The following is a 17,401-nucleotide window of genomic DNA, read 5'->3' on the forward strand; positions in this document are numbered from 1 at the left end:
AGTGAAGAGCTCAGATGTGAAGCTCGGGAATTTGGACCATCCTATAAAAACATAGAGCTGTAGAAGGGTTTTATGTCTGCGAGTGCTATAGTCAGAATTGCCGTAGTTAGGCCTGTCTGGGAGCCTGTGGAAGACCAACAGTGGACCAGTGGTGGGGCGGGGCCTGGACAAGTGTCAGGGAGAGCAGCTAGGAGGCTGCTGCAATGCCCCAGGCATCCTCTCCGGTTCCCCAATGGGCAGCTCCGTGTACTGCAAAACACACACACACAGCACCTCAGTGAGGTCTGACCCAGAATCTCTTTACTTAAACAAACCTAAAGAAGTGTAAATAATAAAAGCCTGGAACTCTTAATTTTTTCCAGGGTTGCCATCCCATCCTAGCCCTAATCTACAGAGTAGGGCCTCCTCTGGGCCTGGCCAGAACTCGTTCCCCTCCGCTCCCTTGGGAAGCCCTCCTGCGTAAGGTTCTAGTCCCAGGTTCTCCCGTCAGTTCCAAAATGAGTGAACTCTCACATTGCTTTGCAATCCCTGACCTGAAGTGAAGTCTGCCTGTGGACTCGGGCCTCAGAATTTCTCTGTCCAGGCCCCGGTCTCTTGTAATCAGTATACACCCTCTTCTTCATGTGGATAGTTCCCTACTCTTTTGCTTGACTTTTTTTCTAGTGTCCATTCTTTGCATCCATTCTTACTTTTATTAGCTGTAGTTTCTCCCAAACAGGCCATCTTTCTTTTCTCTCTACTTCTGTAGTAGTATCTCTACTACTTCTTTGTGTGTGTGTGTGTGATTAATAAACTTTTTTTCACAGTTGTCTATCCACTTGTTGATAATTATCTTTCAGTCCATCCCAGTGCAGTAGGAACATTCCCATTTCTAAGGCTCACTCTGCATTAAAATTATTCACTGCCTGTACAAGGAGTAGGGACTTTCAGGTCCACATATATTTAGGCATATCTTTGTGCCACAAAACGAAGGGAGGAAAAAGACTGGAGCATGCATCAGGGATGCAGGCTTGTTGCTAGCCTGTCTTTGCCTAAATTATCCAGAATGTCATCCTTGCTATCTGAGATCTTTATTTAGGGATCTGAGCAGCATATGCAACTTGTCTCTGCACAACTCATTTGTTGTATATTTCCTGTCACTGGCAAGACCATATTTGTATCAGTCAGAAGAGACTATATTATGCTGCAGCAACAAACAGTCCCTCCAATATCAGTGGCTTAAACCACAGGTTTATTTCTTGCTCATTCTACATGCTCACGGCAGCTCATTTTAGTTACCCAAGGACCCTGGCTGACAGAGCAGTCACCACCTCAAACAATGGCAGTCACCATGCCAAAGGGAAGGGCACTCTGGAGGGCCTCTGCTTGGAGGTGACACATTGTTTCTTCTGTTGAAAACACAGTGATCAGAAGTAGTTACATGACTCAATTCAACTGCAAGAGTCCTAGCCTAGAACTCAGAGAAATAGGAGCATTTCCTCTGCAGCCAAGGTGGAGAGCCGAGAATACTTGTGAACAGCATTAAGGACCACCAATGTGTTCATTAAGCGTTTAGCATGTGACACTGTTAAGCCAAACACAAAGCCATTTAGAAAGACTGGTCTCTAACTTCTTAGACCTCTTACTAGCCACCAATGGTCTTAAATCTTCTCCAATAATAGATTTCAATACTATCATCCCAATGCTCCACAATGATTTTCTGTTTTTATATTATGCACCTATGACTTTTCTAAGCATCTTTCCTTTTTGCTTTAGCCTCCAAGATGCTAAGATCCATGCCAGGTAGCTCTTAGCATCTGCAAACAATTGTGCTAGGAAAAAATCAGCCTAACGGAATCCACTTTAAAACAAAGACCAAAATATGATTTTAGATTAAATATAGTTGAAAAACAAACAAACAAAAAGGCCATGAAAATAAGTTTATTCAACCTTTTATTAAAAAATGTGACAATTGCAACCATGTGCTAATCCTCAGAATGAAGAATTAATTACATTGACTTTTTGGTCTTAATTTTCTCACAAAATTTTAAAATAGCTTAATGTTTTATCCTTTATATTCTGCCCTTTTTTGAAAGATATTCAAGTCAGCTGCACAACTGATTTGCATTTTATTTTATATCCGGCCTCTTTTGAAAGATAGGTAAGTTAACGATGCAGCTGATTTGCATTGTATTTGCTTGTTGTATGGGTTATTTGCAACCCCACATCCAGTGGACTGACAAAGGCTTTGGTGCAAAAGCAGGAGACAGTGCTGGTACCATGTTAGGTGCTAAATTTACAGCAATATAAAAGACTGTCAGTGATTCAAAAACCAACCCCTCACACAGTCATCAGAGCAAAATCAATTTAATCCTGTAGGTGTGCATACATTTAGGATTTGAGAAGGGGAAAAGCATGCTAAGTTTCCAGGTTATATTCACCTAGTTTGTTGGCTTAGGGATTTCCCACCCAGTTGTACCTGGTGCATTATCTGAAGTCATTTAACCTGTTAACAATCACATTCTTGGAATAAGTAAATTCTACACAGGTGAAATTGGACAAACAATGCCAGTGACCTCTTTAGCTGCTGAAGTATTGGTCCAAAGGTTTAAAATAAAAAGCTTCATTTTTCACTGAGTCTTGTTGACAGACAGTATCAGCAGGGCTTGGGGTTAGAAGTATAATGCTTTTTGATGAAGAGTTCGAGAAAACAATTGTTAAACCTTTTGTAAATATTTTTAAAGTCATCATAATGATTTTAGATAGACGGTGTGAATAACTGACATCAACTAAAGATTTATGCGTTCAGTTAGCCTTGGTACGTTGAAACTGCTTCAGCAAAAACACCTCAACATCTCTGTATCACAGGCGATGATAAATGGAGACGACAACAAGGGTTAAGGTAATTCACAGCCTTGTTTCAGCCAAGAGCTTCAATTTTCTTGGCAACTAAATTTATTACCTGACTGGCCAATAAAGAATTCTCCGCCGACACTGATGCTATCAAATAGAAAGGCGGTGGCAGGGCCAGCAGCAGCAAGGAAGGACGGGGACGCGGTGTCCTAAGTATCCACAAAGGGACACAGCAGCCTTTCACCTGGTGAGCTGAACCGAATTAGAGCAGGGCTCTCCACTTTGGGTTCAGCTGGCTCAGTTCAAGGGCTATGGGGCCTCTCCCTTCTGAGGTACAGCCCTGGGACGAATCCTAGCACACAGCAAACCGCCCCGGGCTCCTGTGATTCCCCAGAAATTATTCCTATGGATAAATTTACTCACCCGACGAGCAGAAAGGATGCAGCCTTGCCTTTATCAGTGTGCGCTCTCCGGCCTGCCTCAGCGAATGTGCGCGTTCTTTAATACAAAGACATGAAGTAGATTAAAAATATACTGGAATGTAAACTCCAGGAGAAAGAGAATACAGTTTGTTTCCTTTGTTGACATTTCCCCAGGCCTAGAACAGTGCCTGACATATGGTAGATGCTCAAAAAATTATTTGTGGGTGAATGAAAGAAAGAGTGTGTTCACCAAGTTTCTGACTTCAAGGAGTTTAAAACCTAGAGGTGAGGTAGGGCGTGATCAGAAGTATCTACGTCAGGCACTGGGTGTCTGGGTGAGCACTCTAAGATGTTAGTGTCTAGTCACCATGTTGTGCAGCTGAAACTAATCTAACACTATATGTCAACTGTAATTGAAAACTAAAAAACAAATTTAATTTAAAAAATACTCATGACAAAGGTAGTGAGTGTAGCTTGTCTCAAGACGAGTAGAAATCATTTAGAGGAGAAAGAGAGAGATTTTTGTCTGGGTTGATAAGGAGAAGTTTCGGGATAAAGGAGGGGTGTTTGGAGGAAAACGGGAAGAAGAGGAAACAAGAAGCTGAAGATATAGGACAGGGGCTTATGCGAAAGGTCAGTGTTAGAGGTGACTTCAAGGTCACCTCTGGTGATAATTAAAACCTCAAGACAGCATGAACCACTAAGCGAATATGAAGAGACTTCAGAATCAAAATATTTAGCAGGAGCCCAGTTTAGTAAATAAATACCACCTCAAAAAATCACCCCAGCTCCCATTTTTTTTCAATTTTATAAACAATTATATCGCCCTGGCCGGTGTGGCCCGTTGGTTGGCCATCGTCTGGTGCAGGGGGTGGGGGTGCTGCCAGCTCGACTGCACACACCGGGTTGCGGGCTCGATCCCCCGCAGGGCGTGCGGGAGGCCGCGGCCGATGATTCACTCTCACACCGACGTGTCTCTGCCTCTCCTCCTCTCCCTTCCTCTATCTCTAAAAAAACCAATTAAAAAATCTTTTTAAAATAGTAATTATATTAATGACTCTTTAAAAGGAAGTATTTTAAACCTAAAAGTTCTGTGCAAAGTGAAGAGATTATGAGAAGCTGTAAACACAAAGGGTTATACAAATGGTTTATGAGAACACCGAACAACAATGAATCCTTCATGACGTTCTTCCTCATAACGTTCGCTTTCACAGTAAATCAGCCATGAGAAGGATATAAGATAAGATATACAAATGAGCTTCCTGACTTCCTTTTTTATGTAAGTAATTGATCATTTCCGAGGGCACACCCAAGCACCAGAAGAGCAAGGCTTTCTGTCTGCTCTGTCCACTGTTACAGCCTTAGCACCTGGAACAATTTCTGGCATATAACAAGAATCAAATCATTTTGTTGAATGAATTATAATTTTTAATAGATTTTATTTTCATGCAGTTTTAGGTTCGCAGCAAAACTGAGCAGATAGTAGAGAGAGTCCTACATACAGAACTGCCGCTCGCCTCTCCCTCATAGAGCCTCCCTCTGCTGTCAACACCCCCACCAGAGTGGTTGGTACATTTGTTACGGTCGATGGACCTACACTCGCGTTATTGTCACGACAAGTCCATAGTTCACATTAGGGTTTGCTCTTGGTGCTGTGCATCCCATAGCATAATGTCCCGTGTCCACCCTTACCTGTCGTGCAGAGCAGCTTCACGGCCCTAAGCATGTCTGTGTTCGGTCTCCTCACCCCTCCCTCTCCCCAACCCCGGCAACTACTGATGTTTCTGCTGTTCCCGTAGTTTTGCCTTTTCCAGAATGTCCTAGAGTTGGACTCACACAGTATGTAGCCTTTTCAGATTGGCTTCTTGCACTTAGTCGTATGCATTTAAGGTTCTTCCATGTCTTTTCATGGCCTGATCAATTCTTTTTCATGCTCAATAATATTCCATTGCCTGAATGTACCAGAGTTTATTTATTCAATGAGTTATAATTTTAGACCAAAAAATGAGGTAAGAAAAACCCAACTTCTAAGGAATAAAAGAGTTGCTTTGAGTGGACTTTGGGGGTTGAAGATGTAAAGGGGTGAGGGTCATCAGCATCCTGGGGTAGTGCTTTCGGATGGGAACCAGGTTCATTCATCCCTTCAGCAAACGTTTCCAAGTGTCTTCTGTAGGCGGGCGGGGCAGGAGGCAGGCCCTGCTGGCTCCAGGCTGCCCTGGGAGCGGGCTCTGGCCTCGGCGGGCCTGTGGGGTCTGCACTGTCGGATCAGGGCCCCGGGCAGCCAACTCATGCTTTGTCCTGCTCTCTGCACAGATTGAAGAAGGGGGCAAAGCAGACTCGGTGAGCTCCAGGCTGAGGGCCGGGGACGAGGTGGTGCACATCAACGAGGTGGCGCTGAGCAGCTCCAGAAGGGAGGCCGTGTCCCTGGTGAAAGGATCCTACAGGACCCTCCGGCTCGTGGTCCGCAGGTAGGCCGGCTGGCGCCCACTGCTTCCTTCACTTCCCCCGCCCCATGGATGGCAGCTGGCTCTTTAACCTCACAGTGGGGGTCATTATGCACCCACCCCGTCTTTCCCTTTTCCTTGCCCATGTTGGGGCATGCCAGAAGGAAGTTGGGACATTGTAGAGCTTCCCCTTGTCCAGCAGGTGTTGGCTTGGTGGAGTTCTTCCTCACTGTGCTTCTAAGTTTCTGGGCTTGATGGAAAGCGACCCTGATCCCAGGTGTGGTCAGAACTCTATGAGGCCTTGTCTCATTGTGCGACCAGAGAAAGCCATTGGCTCGGAGCATTAGGTGACATTCCACTCGGCTCACCTACACCACAGCGGTCATCAAAACAAGCAAATTCCTTCTTTTGTTTGTTTTGTTTTGCGGATTGTGATAGTGGTGGTTCTTTGTTGGAAAAGTTTGGGTTCTGATTGGTTTTAATGCCTTAAAGTAAGAAGTTTCCTACTCCCAGAAAACCAGTTCCCTCTTGGTGGAGGGAATTAGTTATAGGAAAGGGAAGGGAGTTAATTTTTTTTTGGTAATCTCTATTACAAACCAAGTACTGCTCAAGGTGTTTTACACATGTTAGCTCATTTTACTGGCACAAGAACCCAGTGAGACAGGTATCACTGTCCCCAGTTTATAGGCAGGAGGTAACATAGGTTACGGAAGGTAGTAGAGCTGACAAGTGGAAGAGTCAAAAAAGAGTGTAGATGCCTCTGGTTCCACTTTACTATACCGCTCGAGTGTCACTACCTGGACCTGCTAAGTCCTAGTTCCACACATTTTACTTTTTTTGATATTTCTTCATTAATCAGGTTCTGACTGCCTCACTTGGTAACTAAATGTTGTAATATTTGAGAATGTGCAGGTTGCCTGGAATTTTAGGAGTCATTAAATCAAGCCACACCATTTTCAAGTGTGAAAATTAGCCAGTATTCTCATCACAGATCGTCTCTTACGGGCCCCTTCACTGCTGCATTTATTCATTCCTCAAGCTTGACTGAGTGAGACCTTACATACGAGAGCAGCAGCTCCTCCCAAGCACAGAAACACAGCTGTGGGTGTGGCCCCACTGTGTCCCCAGGTTCTAGCAACTGTCCTCAGTGTGCTGGGCTGTTAGGTTTCTCTTCAGAGCCATCTAACCAGTTCCTTCTCTGGTGGCCAGTGATACAGAGTGGCTCAAAGGATGGGTGCCGGAGTCAAATCAGGTCTGGGTTCAGATTCCACTGCTGTCATTCTTAAGCTGTGTTACCTTCTGCAAATTACTTAACCTCACTGAAGATTCAATTTTCTCATCTTTAGTTGGGGATTAAACTACCTACTTTACAAGGTAATTGGAAAGATTAAATGAGATACTCTACATGGTAACAACAGATGCTACTGGCATTATTTACTATATTACTATTGGCCAACTCCAGGCATATGCCCATTCCTTGTGGCTCAAGATTTAAGTAAAGCAAACAGTCATCCCATGCATGGTGGCCAATTTCTCAAACAGATGGATAGGAAGGTTCAGAACCATTAGGCCCATTCCATGAGTCCAGAGAGTGTAGGAGGTTTTGAACTCACTTTGGCATTGGAACCCAAAGCCCAACTTGAGAACACTGTTGAGGATTGGCAGAGGAATCCGCACTCCTGATGTGTTTTGGTGGGATCTGGTGATAGATTAACCTCTGAAGAGGGCCACCCTATTTCCTGCTGTGGAAAGTAGTCATGCTGGCTTCTGGTTATGCCTTCTAGTGGATGGTGACATGAGGTTTGCATTACTTCTTTAGCAGAACAGGAGACAGTCCTGGGGTTGAAATCTGACCTTGTCATTTATAAATTGTATGATCTTGGACCTCCTTATGGCCTCAATTTCCTAATTTGAAAAATGGAAATAATAATTCCTGCCTCAAAAGGGCATTATAGATTTAATGAATAAAGTATAAGTACATAGTAGATGTACAATATTTGATCACTATTATTTATTCGAGAAGCCCCCCCCCCCCATGCTGTTAATTCCCTTGGTGAATTTACCACCATTAAGGGGCTGGTCCCCAGCCTAACAGATGCAGAACTGGTCATGACAGTGCCCAGGAACTCATGGAATTTAGGAATGTTAATTCACTTTATCCAAACTCACAGGAAATTGAAGGATATATACCAGAATGTCGATGCATTAACTCATTTGGAAAAAAGACAACTAACTATAAGTGGAACAAGTATCAGTATACTTTATCTGCACAGGAAAGCTCACTAGAAAGTCTGACCATAAACATGTGGTCATCTCAGCCTGAGAGTGAAGAGAGGGGGTCCGAGGTGCCAGTGTGCTGGCGTCTGCTCTGCTGGCCAGATGGCCCAGCTTCCCATCAGGGACACGTGTGCCAGGTGAGCCAGGACCCTTTCCCTCTGGACTGCTGGGGCCATGCTGCCAAGTGCTCCCCGCCAACCTCCTTTCTGCTCCGCTGGTCCACACCAAATCCCCGTTCTGATGGACACATTCTTTCTTTAGATATGCTAATATGATCTATAAGGTTATTGAAGAGTCCTTGCCCTCTCTGCTTCTGGGGTGGGAAACATTTTTGTCTCTAGGATGCCTTTTGAATATGTCTTATCTATTATGTGTTGATTTTTATAGCTGAATGCTCAGAGTTTAGGAAAGGAGGCCGGCTTTGCTTCTCACATATGCTTAGAGACGGGGATTATGGACGCGCCTTGGTAGACGTGGTGGGCATCCCTCCCCAGCCTGTCGGAGAACTGGGAGAAGCCGCTTTGCCCTGAGTTAATCTGCCTTTGTATTCAGGAGAGCTGTCACTTTCCTGAGAAGTCTTACCTTTCCACCTTGGCACATGTCATGTCCTGAGATTTTCATTTGCTTCTAATTACTCATGACAGGGTGTCTTGCAATATTTCACTAATTAGTTTTCCTTCCTGTCTGAAGTGATCTCTAGACTTTAAAGAAAAGATTGGGGTGGCTTCCTGGAAACATAAGTGGGGGTTCTATTTCCTAGAGAAATCTTTTTTGTGATGAAAATTACACATGAGCAGCTCCGTCTGTACCTGCTGCTTTTTCTCTTGACGTAGCTTGGGGCCAGCTTCCACGGCCATCATAAAAATGCTGAGAATGCAGAGCAGGGTCGTGATGTTTATATAAGGTTCGAGGGTGTTTTACACAGTGACCAAAAACAATCAAAAGTAGAAACACCTTCTTAAAAGGCTACAATGACAAGAGAAATGCAAAGTCTCAAGTGAGTTGTGGGTCAAAGACCTTAGAAGACCTGCTGACCCATAAAGAAGGCAGAGTTTAGCCCTCTGGGTGGGAGGAGGGGGGAAAGGGGTGGTGTAGTTGCCGTAAGAACAATGTGTGTGCTGGGGACATAGAGAGGGAAGACCTGTAGCTAGTGGCTGATAAATGGAGAAGAAATGAGAAAATAAGAAGTGGGCCAAAGAAAAGACCTTCCTAAAGCAAAACAAACATCTCCCAGCTGAAGGAAAATTGAAGAAGGAAAACCTTCATGGAATGCAAGGACAGTACAAAGGATATAAATTAGGAAAACAGACATGCACACAAATAAGAGCTAATAATCCAAACCCTCTCTAAAATCTACAGAGACTTTACTTGACAAATATGTGTAAAATACATGTCTTAGAACCAGGTAACATTTAAAATGCAGACCAACAAAGGAAAGGGTCTGAAGGTTTAATTTAACATCCCTGAAGGTGACACAATGTGCTTTTAGTACTGGTAATACTCACTGCTGTTTGCTGGTAACCCGAAATTTCAATTTAAAAAATAGGAGGCTACAATTCCCCTTCAGAACAGACTGTTGGGGTTAATTGCTGGGTAGTCATCTAAATGCATGTTTTTACCCAGAGTTGGGACTCAGATTCCTGTCTTAAATTGGATAATCAGAATAGCATTGTAACCAATGGATCTATAATCCCAATACTGATATCCCTGTAACCCTGATTTTTCTTGGCAGAGCTTGTCTCCCAACCTTCTGTATCAAGGTGCTATTTTTGCCAAGTCCTATCCTATTCCTAAGTTGTGCTTTTTTTAATCAATGGTTTTTCGGTTTGTGTGGCAAAGAAAAGTTTGGGGGTATATTTCATGGTAATTGTTTTGGACTTGTTTTGGAAGGCTCATGTAAGCCGTGTGAAAGTTAGATTCGTTCTTTCTAGGAGAGTGGACCCATGAGATGGTGATGTAAGTTTGACACTGCCTGGATTTGAATTCTGATGGCATTAGACACAAAGCCCTGTGACCTGAGTGAGTCACTAAAAGTCTCTGATTCTTGCCTCACGGGATAGTGAGGATTAAATGAGAAACATGTATGTACAGTAAGTATATAGCCTGTTGATTAAAGCATGAGCTGTCCTGGAAATAAAATGCATATTTGTTAAAAAAAAATTACCTCCTTCGAGAGACCTAATCTTTAGGCCATATCATATGATGGAGGGTCCCTGGTAATAGGACGACTATTGTGGTGAAATGGTTTTTCTGGGTGTAGGAGGCAGTGTGCCTGATTCAGAACTGTGAGCAGGGGGTGGGGGGAAAGGAGCCCCTTTTCAAAACAGAATGTTTCTCCTATACCTTCCTACCATCTCTGCAAAGTTGATACAGCTTTTCCCCTTCCCATTCATTTATACTATGAGTTTGTGTGCTGAAAGGAAACATTTATTTGTTTGTTTATTTATTTATTTATTTATTTATTTATTGACTGACTGACTATGAGTGTGTGTATATGAGGAGTAGGAATAGATCACATTTTACTGGGAAAAAAAGATATTGAAGAGAAGTGGGGCTGAATTAGTAAAAAACAATAAGCATCTGCCTAAAATATGTGTGACTTACCCTGTGTAGTGGGCCAGAGAAAGAATCCAGGTCTTATCACTTTTAGCCCATGGCTCTTCTCAGAGGTAAAAAATGAGAGACCTATATCCAAAGATGTGTCCTAGTGACTTGCCCAAGGCCACATGCTAGTACCAAGATGAGATTCTTGGTCTCTGAGAAAGCAGGTCATGGGGCCTCTTGGCACCTCAGGCAGTGAATTAATTAATACTTTTCACTCCACTGCCTTCTCCATCTAGAAATGTTTGTGATGCTTAAAAAGCAAATAGACAAAAGGCAAACCAAAACAAAACCAAAAAAACCCAATAGCCTGGCCGGCCTGGCTCAGTGGTTGAGCATCGACCTATGAACCAGGAGGTCACTGGTTTGATTCCCAGTCAGGGCACATGCCTGGATTTCGGGCTTAATCCCCGGTAGGGGGCGGGCAGGAGGCAGCCGATCAATGACTCTCTCATCATTGATGTTTCTCTCTCTCTTTCTCTCTCTCTCCCTCCCTTCCTCTCTCTGAAATGAATAAAAACATTTTAAAAAAACAACAACCAATAGCCCTGGCCAATTTGGCTCAGTGGTTAGAGCATCGGCCCTCGCACTGAAGGGTCCCAGGTTCAATTCCCTTCAAGGGCACATACTTCTGTTGCAGGCTCGACCCCCAGCCCCGGCCCTGGTGTGTGTGGGAGGCAACCAATCGATGTGTCGCTCTCACATTGATGTTTCTGTCTGAAAAGCAATGGAAGAAATATCCTCTGGCGAGGGAAAAACACACACAAGACAATAAACTGACTTTTAATTCTTCTAGGAAAAAATGTTCAATGAAGAGGTGATTCCCACTGACCTTGAACTCCCTACGGGTGTTCAGAGGCGATGTATTCCAATGTTTTGTGCACCACACTGACTTGAGGTTCTCCATCAACCTCTGAAAATAAAACTATTTGTTGCTTTACAGCTGCTTCCTCCCTCCTAACAAAAATGGTGATGAAATTAACTTCACCACAACCCTCAGGCCCATACACGCCCCCGAAAAAACCATCCCACATTTCTGAGGGTTAGCAGAATAGTTCCTTTTATAAACGGGCGAGATGACATTATTGGAATGGAATGGGATGGGTGGCTCACACACTTGCTACCTCTGTGTCATATTTCTGTGACTTTTTTGTGTCTAGATTGAGTTGCTGTAACTTACCCAGGATTTGCAAGTCGGTGATCTTGAAAGAAGTATCTAGTAATGAGGAATGCTTTTTAAGGCCCTCTTAAAGAATACAAAATTAATCCAACTATTAATAAAAAAAAAAAAAAGGATTTTGCAAATCATTTTCTAACTCATGGTTATAGTTTATAATAGAAAAGAATTTCTTGGAATATTATCACTATCCCTCCCCACATCCTTCCCACTATTTTGCTACCGTTTCCTCCCCCAGAACCAGCTGCCTGACTCTGTTCCCTTAAAAAGCACCTATAGTCTTAAAGCAACTTAGTCTGATTGACCACACAATGTTTCCTTTTTACGATTTTAAAGCAGTTTAAATAATTAAGATCTTTAAAAAGTAAATTGAACAGACCTCCCTATTTTTAAGGCAACAAAGTTTGAAGGGGAGGGCTTGAAATTTTCTAGAACATAAAAAGCATCTGTTTTTCCTTATAAATTGACAATCTCTAAGCCAGATCGTGCTAGCTCCAAGCTGCCTGTTCTCAGATGTGAAATGGTAAACAGCATGCGGGAAGAGAAGTCCATGGCACTTGGATTCCAACCTCAGCTCTGTTGTGTTCTGGCCATGGTGCCGTGGGCACAAGTCAGTCTCTCTGAGACTAAGTTTCTTCTTAAAATGAAGAACAGTAATAATATCTTCCCTGCTGACTTGCTATAAGGATGAAAGGAGGGAGTGTATATGAAAATGCTTCATTGTAATAGTGATTAAGTCATTTTCCACATTTACCTGATTGCATGCTCTTATGATTGTTCTCCTGATTTGACTGGTTTGTGTAAATGAGAATGGGTTGTAAAGTTTCTGATTATAACCTTTTACTAAGAGGAAATGTAGTTTTAAAAGAGAGTACCAACTAGGCCCACGTTCAGAATTGGGATTTAAAAAGAAGACCATGTTCTTTGGACAACTTAAATAGAAACTTCTGATTCTGAAACGAGTCAGAGCTCATTGGTGGGAAGCTGAGTGACAGAAAAGGGCCCTCAGGCTGCAGAAGGGGGCTCTCCAGGCGACTATCTTTCATTTTCTGGAGCATCTTTAAATTAAAGATGCTCCATTAAATTAAAGGCTTACTTTTTAAAAATATATATATATATCTTTATTGATTTCAGAGAGAGGAAGGGAGAGGGAGAGAGCTAGAAACATCAATGATGAGAGTCATTGATCGGCTGCCTCCTGCACGCCCCCCACTGGGGATCGAGCCCGCAACCCGGGCATGTGCCCTGACCGGGAATCGAACCCCGATCGCCTGGATCCTAGGTCGACGCTCAACCGCTGAGCCATGCCGGCCGGGCAAAGGCTTAGTTCTTTAGGCAACACAATATGCTGCCGTTGGGAAAAGCATGATGTCAAAAGATAACTCAAGGGGGCAGGCACAGGAGTTGACGACAAATAGAAAAGGAGCCCTCCCATTTCACAGATAGGCAATTGAAAACCAGTTTTTGAAGCTCAGGTGCTCACCGGCGTCTATAACACATGTGGCCTCCCCACTTCACCTGGGCACAGAAACCAAATGAGATTCTTGCCCCACGTAAGTTCCAAGAATTGCCTGTGTCAAGATGTTGAAAGGGCCCCGTGCTGTCCTCTGCGGATGGGCGGGAAGGGGGTCCCATCAGCGCCCTCTGAGGAGGGCGCGGGGCTCTCGTGGCTGCCATATGGCAGCAGCGTCACTCTTCAGACTGTGTTGGGAGCTTTCCATGTCCTGTATGGCATCTCCCACCTCCACGTGCCTCCCTAGCACTTGGGGTGACTGTCTCACCCCCCCCCCCCCCCCCGTGGCTACCTCCATTACTTCATGTGTCCTTTTGTTCTTCCACTCTTTGCATTTTTTAATATGAGCAAAGGGCCAGCAAATACCTGGGGCATGAATACAGATCCCAAATCACAGTACAGTTTGCGCTGCATCTTAGGACCCAGGATCAGACTTCCCCAGAGGGGAAATCGGTATAACTGAGAACTGTGGTAACTTACCCTTTAAACATTTTTTTCCACTTGAGCAAGTGGTTGAGAGAAGGGGAAGGAGGCAGCTGCGGTGGCCTTCGACCCCAGAAACTTTTCCAAGAGGCCTGGCATCATGGGAATTTGCTCAGTATGCTTTGAGGAGGTATTTCAATCCTGCTGGGACCATACCAGAGCAGTTTTTGGCTTCCCTGGAGTCCTAGGTTTGAATGTCACTGTCTAGAAGTATAGTATTTGATTTCCTAACCAGTTGTTCCTTCCCATGGAAAATTCATGTAACACATTATTGGGTTTCCTGAGAGGTATGCAATAAGACTCCCTTACTGTAATGAGAAAAGGGACATTTTTTTGCTGCAGCATGTAACGATAACTGCTATTTTTACTCACTGGGTTACATATGCTCACTGGCTGTGCACCAAACACTAGCCACATACAAAGGAATGCTGTATTGTTTCCCAGCGAAGGAGGTTTGATGATAAAAGACCTGGTTTCATTCCTGGGATAACATGGTTTTACTGCAGACAGATGTATTACGAGCAGGAGTCACCACTCCATGCCCAGCCATGAGAGAAAGGCACTCAGATATCTGTCTGAGCCTCAGGAGTTGAAGTCTCAGTTCTGAGATCACACAGGAGTTATGGTGGAATCCTTTCCCCCACTTCTCAATGTGGGGCATCAGCTAAAACAAATAAGTTTGGATGATTCTGATTTAGACTATGAACCAAACATTTGTAATTCTGCATCCTTGAATTAGAATGACTTAAAGCTGTTCCTTCTCAAACTCAGCTACACACTGGAATTACATTGGGAGTTAATAAAAAAATAAACAGGTGCCTGGGTCCCAGCCCCCCAAATTCTGATTTTGTTGGTATAAAGTGTAGCCCGGCATTGGGCATTTTCAAAGCTGCGCAGGTGATTGTAATGTGCAGTAAAGTTTGAGAACCACTGGTTTAAGCTGTGAGTTGAAGTGATAAAGAGAAACTGAGTAGGCAGAGAGACTAAGAGGTAGAGAAAGACACAGAGTGGAAGGCGATTTAGGGAAAGTAGTAGGAGAAACAAAACCAACGGAGAAGTGAGAACAACAAAGCCTTTCACAGTGAGGAACTAAGTGCCAAAACAAAGACCCCTGCTGCTGAGTTTCAGGGTGGTCTGGGGTCCAAAGGGGGCTGCCCGCCAAGGGCTGAAGGCGGTGCCACCAGAGGCCCCTGCCCTTGCATTTCTATGAGTTCTGTTTCCCTTACTGTTATACGGAGGAGTAATTTTTAAAAAAAAGTTCATTAAGTGATGTTACTACTGGTAAATGGGAGTGGCTGGCGGGAGTGGGGGTTGTTGTTGGGCAGTGGAAATGCCTGTGACCTGACCTGTTATCGGGGAATTCATTTTTACTGGCAGGTTTTGGGGCCTTCCAGCCGTTTGAGGGGCTAAAAGCATACCCATCATGGCACAGTTGCCACGTTAACTTTCCCTGTCATTTCTGGATGGTGCCCCCATGAAATACACCATGAAAGAAAGATGGCCCAATGCCCCTGAACTTGTTCAGTCTGACGGGACAGAGCACATGGAGACAATGTCAAGAGGTACTCGAGTGGAATAAACATGAGAGCATCTATTTAGCCTTATGGATTGTTCATTTACTTTGTCAGTCCCCAGTTTTAAAAAGCACACCTTGTAAAGCCTTAGCACAAGTGGAGCAAGGAGTAGAGAAATGGTGTCCAGGATCCTTCATGGAAAATCAGAGCTTCGAAGGTCCTGGCAGTTCCATCCTGCTCTGGATAATTCCACCGTTTTACTTTCCTTCTGGATTATATGTCTCTATGTCTTAATTACGGCTGCTGCCAGATCACAGGCATCCTAATAAGGTGCCAGGGAAGAGGCTTGAACTACAGGTTTGGGAGCATTAAGAACCCTCCACAGGCACCCAGCCTTCAAAAGACAGAGCAGCCCCTGGGTCCCTCTGACTCCAGATGACCCTTGAGGACTTTTCTCCTTTGGCCATTGCTAATTAAAGTGCCGACCTCAGATATGTATTGGGTACCACCCGACTCCCCATGGTTCTGTCGCTTCGGGAGCCCGAGTGTGTGGCAGTTTGGAAGGGCCTAGTTTGTCCTTGGTCAAATTACACCCGTGAGACTAGCTCTTTGTGACTTTGCCTCTGCCACTGAAATGCTTGTTCAACTGCTCTCTGGTCTGGAGGCCCACGAGCTGCCAATCGCTCCGGACAGTTTGTCGGGTGCATTTGAAAAATGCGGTGCCCCCCCCCCCCCCAATTCTGCTGTTAGACTCCTGGGCGAGGCTCTTTGCTTAGTGGGCGGGAGGCGTCAAGCTATCCTGGGGACAGTTGCTTGGTTAGTGTGTGTATTGTTTGTGTAGAAAGGGTGCTGTGTTGTTTCTCATGAAGACTGATTCTTTCTAAGGGGCATTTTGAAAGGATTCTTTGGAATGTTTCTTTGCAGGTGTCACCGAGGAATCAGCCGTTGTTCCCTAGGATTGTAAATAAGCGGGGCCCGCAAGCCCTACGCTCCTGAGAGAGCCTCACAGAATTGTCACGGGAGGGAGACATTTTCATAACCTTTTGTCTTTCACCCTTATTTATAACTCAAAGGAGCAAATGATGAAAGAGAATCACTGTTTTTTCACTCGTGGTTGCGTGCTAAGTTTTTTTCAATGAAATTTTTAATCAATGATGCCCTTTCGACTTGCTCTGTCACTTCCTTTGGGCATTTGCTCAAATATGAGCCTTCCCTGTACAGCCAGGTGAAAATTGCAGCCCCTTCCTATTATATTCCCAGCACACCTTGTTTTTCAGTTTTCACCAATAAGACAGATACTCACAAAGTTATTCATTGTCTCCTCATTAGAATATAAACTCCTAGCTTTTGTTCAGTGTGGTGTCCCCAGGGCCTGGCATGGAATGAGCACCTAACATGTGCTCAGTGAATATTTGTGAAATGAAAACAAAGATATACCCCAGAGCAGCTGTGTGGCCCAGCGGTTAGAAGCACTGGCTCTGAGCCAGGTTGCCCGACTCAGAATCCCAGCTTCATCACGTACGAGTCAAATGCCTTAACCTCTGCGATATTTCATCATCTGGAAAATGGGTATAATAATAATATCTCCCTCACTGGTGTAGCAAGTTGTGTGGAAATGTCGGTTATGAATTATGTCATTAGAAAGAGCTAGTCCTCTCTCCTGCATTAAGATTTGTCAGAGTGGGCAGGCTGGGCTCTCTCTTCCCTTAGGGTCAAGAGTCTCATCACTAAGCTGACCACACTTTTCACCTGGATCCTTCACCAAAGAAAAATTATATTTGAAGGTATTTCTCCCCACTGTGAATGAGATCAGCCCAATTCCCTCGCGGCTCCCTGCCCTGTGCCCCCCCTTACTAAGGTAGCCCTCTCCAGCCCTTGCTTGGGAGTTAGGGTCTGGAGCCTGGCTTTCAGGATGCTGCCTGTGGCAGGGCCCACCCTTCTCTGTGTCCCAGCTTTTGCAAGCCTTGCTGGAGTAAGGGCCTTTGCAGTCACCTTGTCACATGGAGGTTTGGATTCATTTCCAATAGCAACCCCCCAGTGCCGAGGTTAGGAGCACTGGCTTTGCATCAGAAAGAACTTCGTTTGCAGCCCTAACTCTTACTGTGAGGTCTGGACCAGCTGACTTCGCCTCTCACTTT

General features: G+C 44.4%; 1 protein-coding gene across 5 annotated transcripts in view; it reads left to right on the forward strand.

Moving 5' to 3' along the window:
- Window positions 1-17,401, forward strand: part of SHROOM3 (shroom family member 3) — a 270,211-nt gene that overhangs the window by 81,857 nt on the left and 170,953 nt on the right. For 3 of the 5 annotated variants that reach the window (XM_081148821.1, XM_081148819.1, XM_081148820.1), the window contains exon 2: window positions 5,568-5,722. The exons of 1 other annotated variant lie outside the window; for it this stretch is intronic. In XM_081148821.1, the coding sequence (XP_081004947.1) occupies window positions 5,568-5,722 (155 nt within the window). Of the gene's footprint in view, window positions 1-5,567; window positions 5,723-17,401 lie in introns of those variants that run through there. One more of the 5 variants, XM_081148823.1, reaches the window with a different exon arrangement.

Source organism: Miniopterus schreibersii (genome assembly GCF_964146895.1).
Source record: "Miniopterus schreibersii genome assembly, chromosome: 1".
Lineage (NCBI taxonomy): Eukaryota > Metazoa > Chordata > Mammalia > Chiroptera > Miniopteridae > Miniopterus > Miniopterus schreibersii.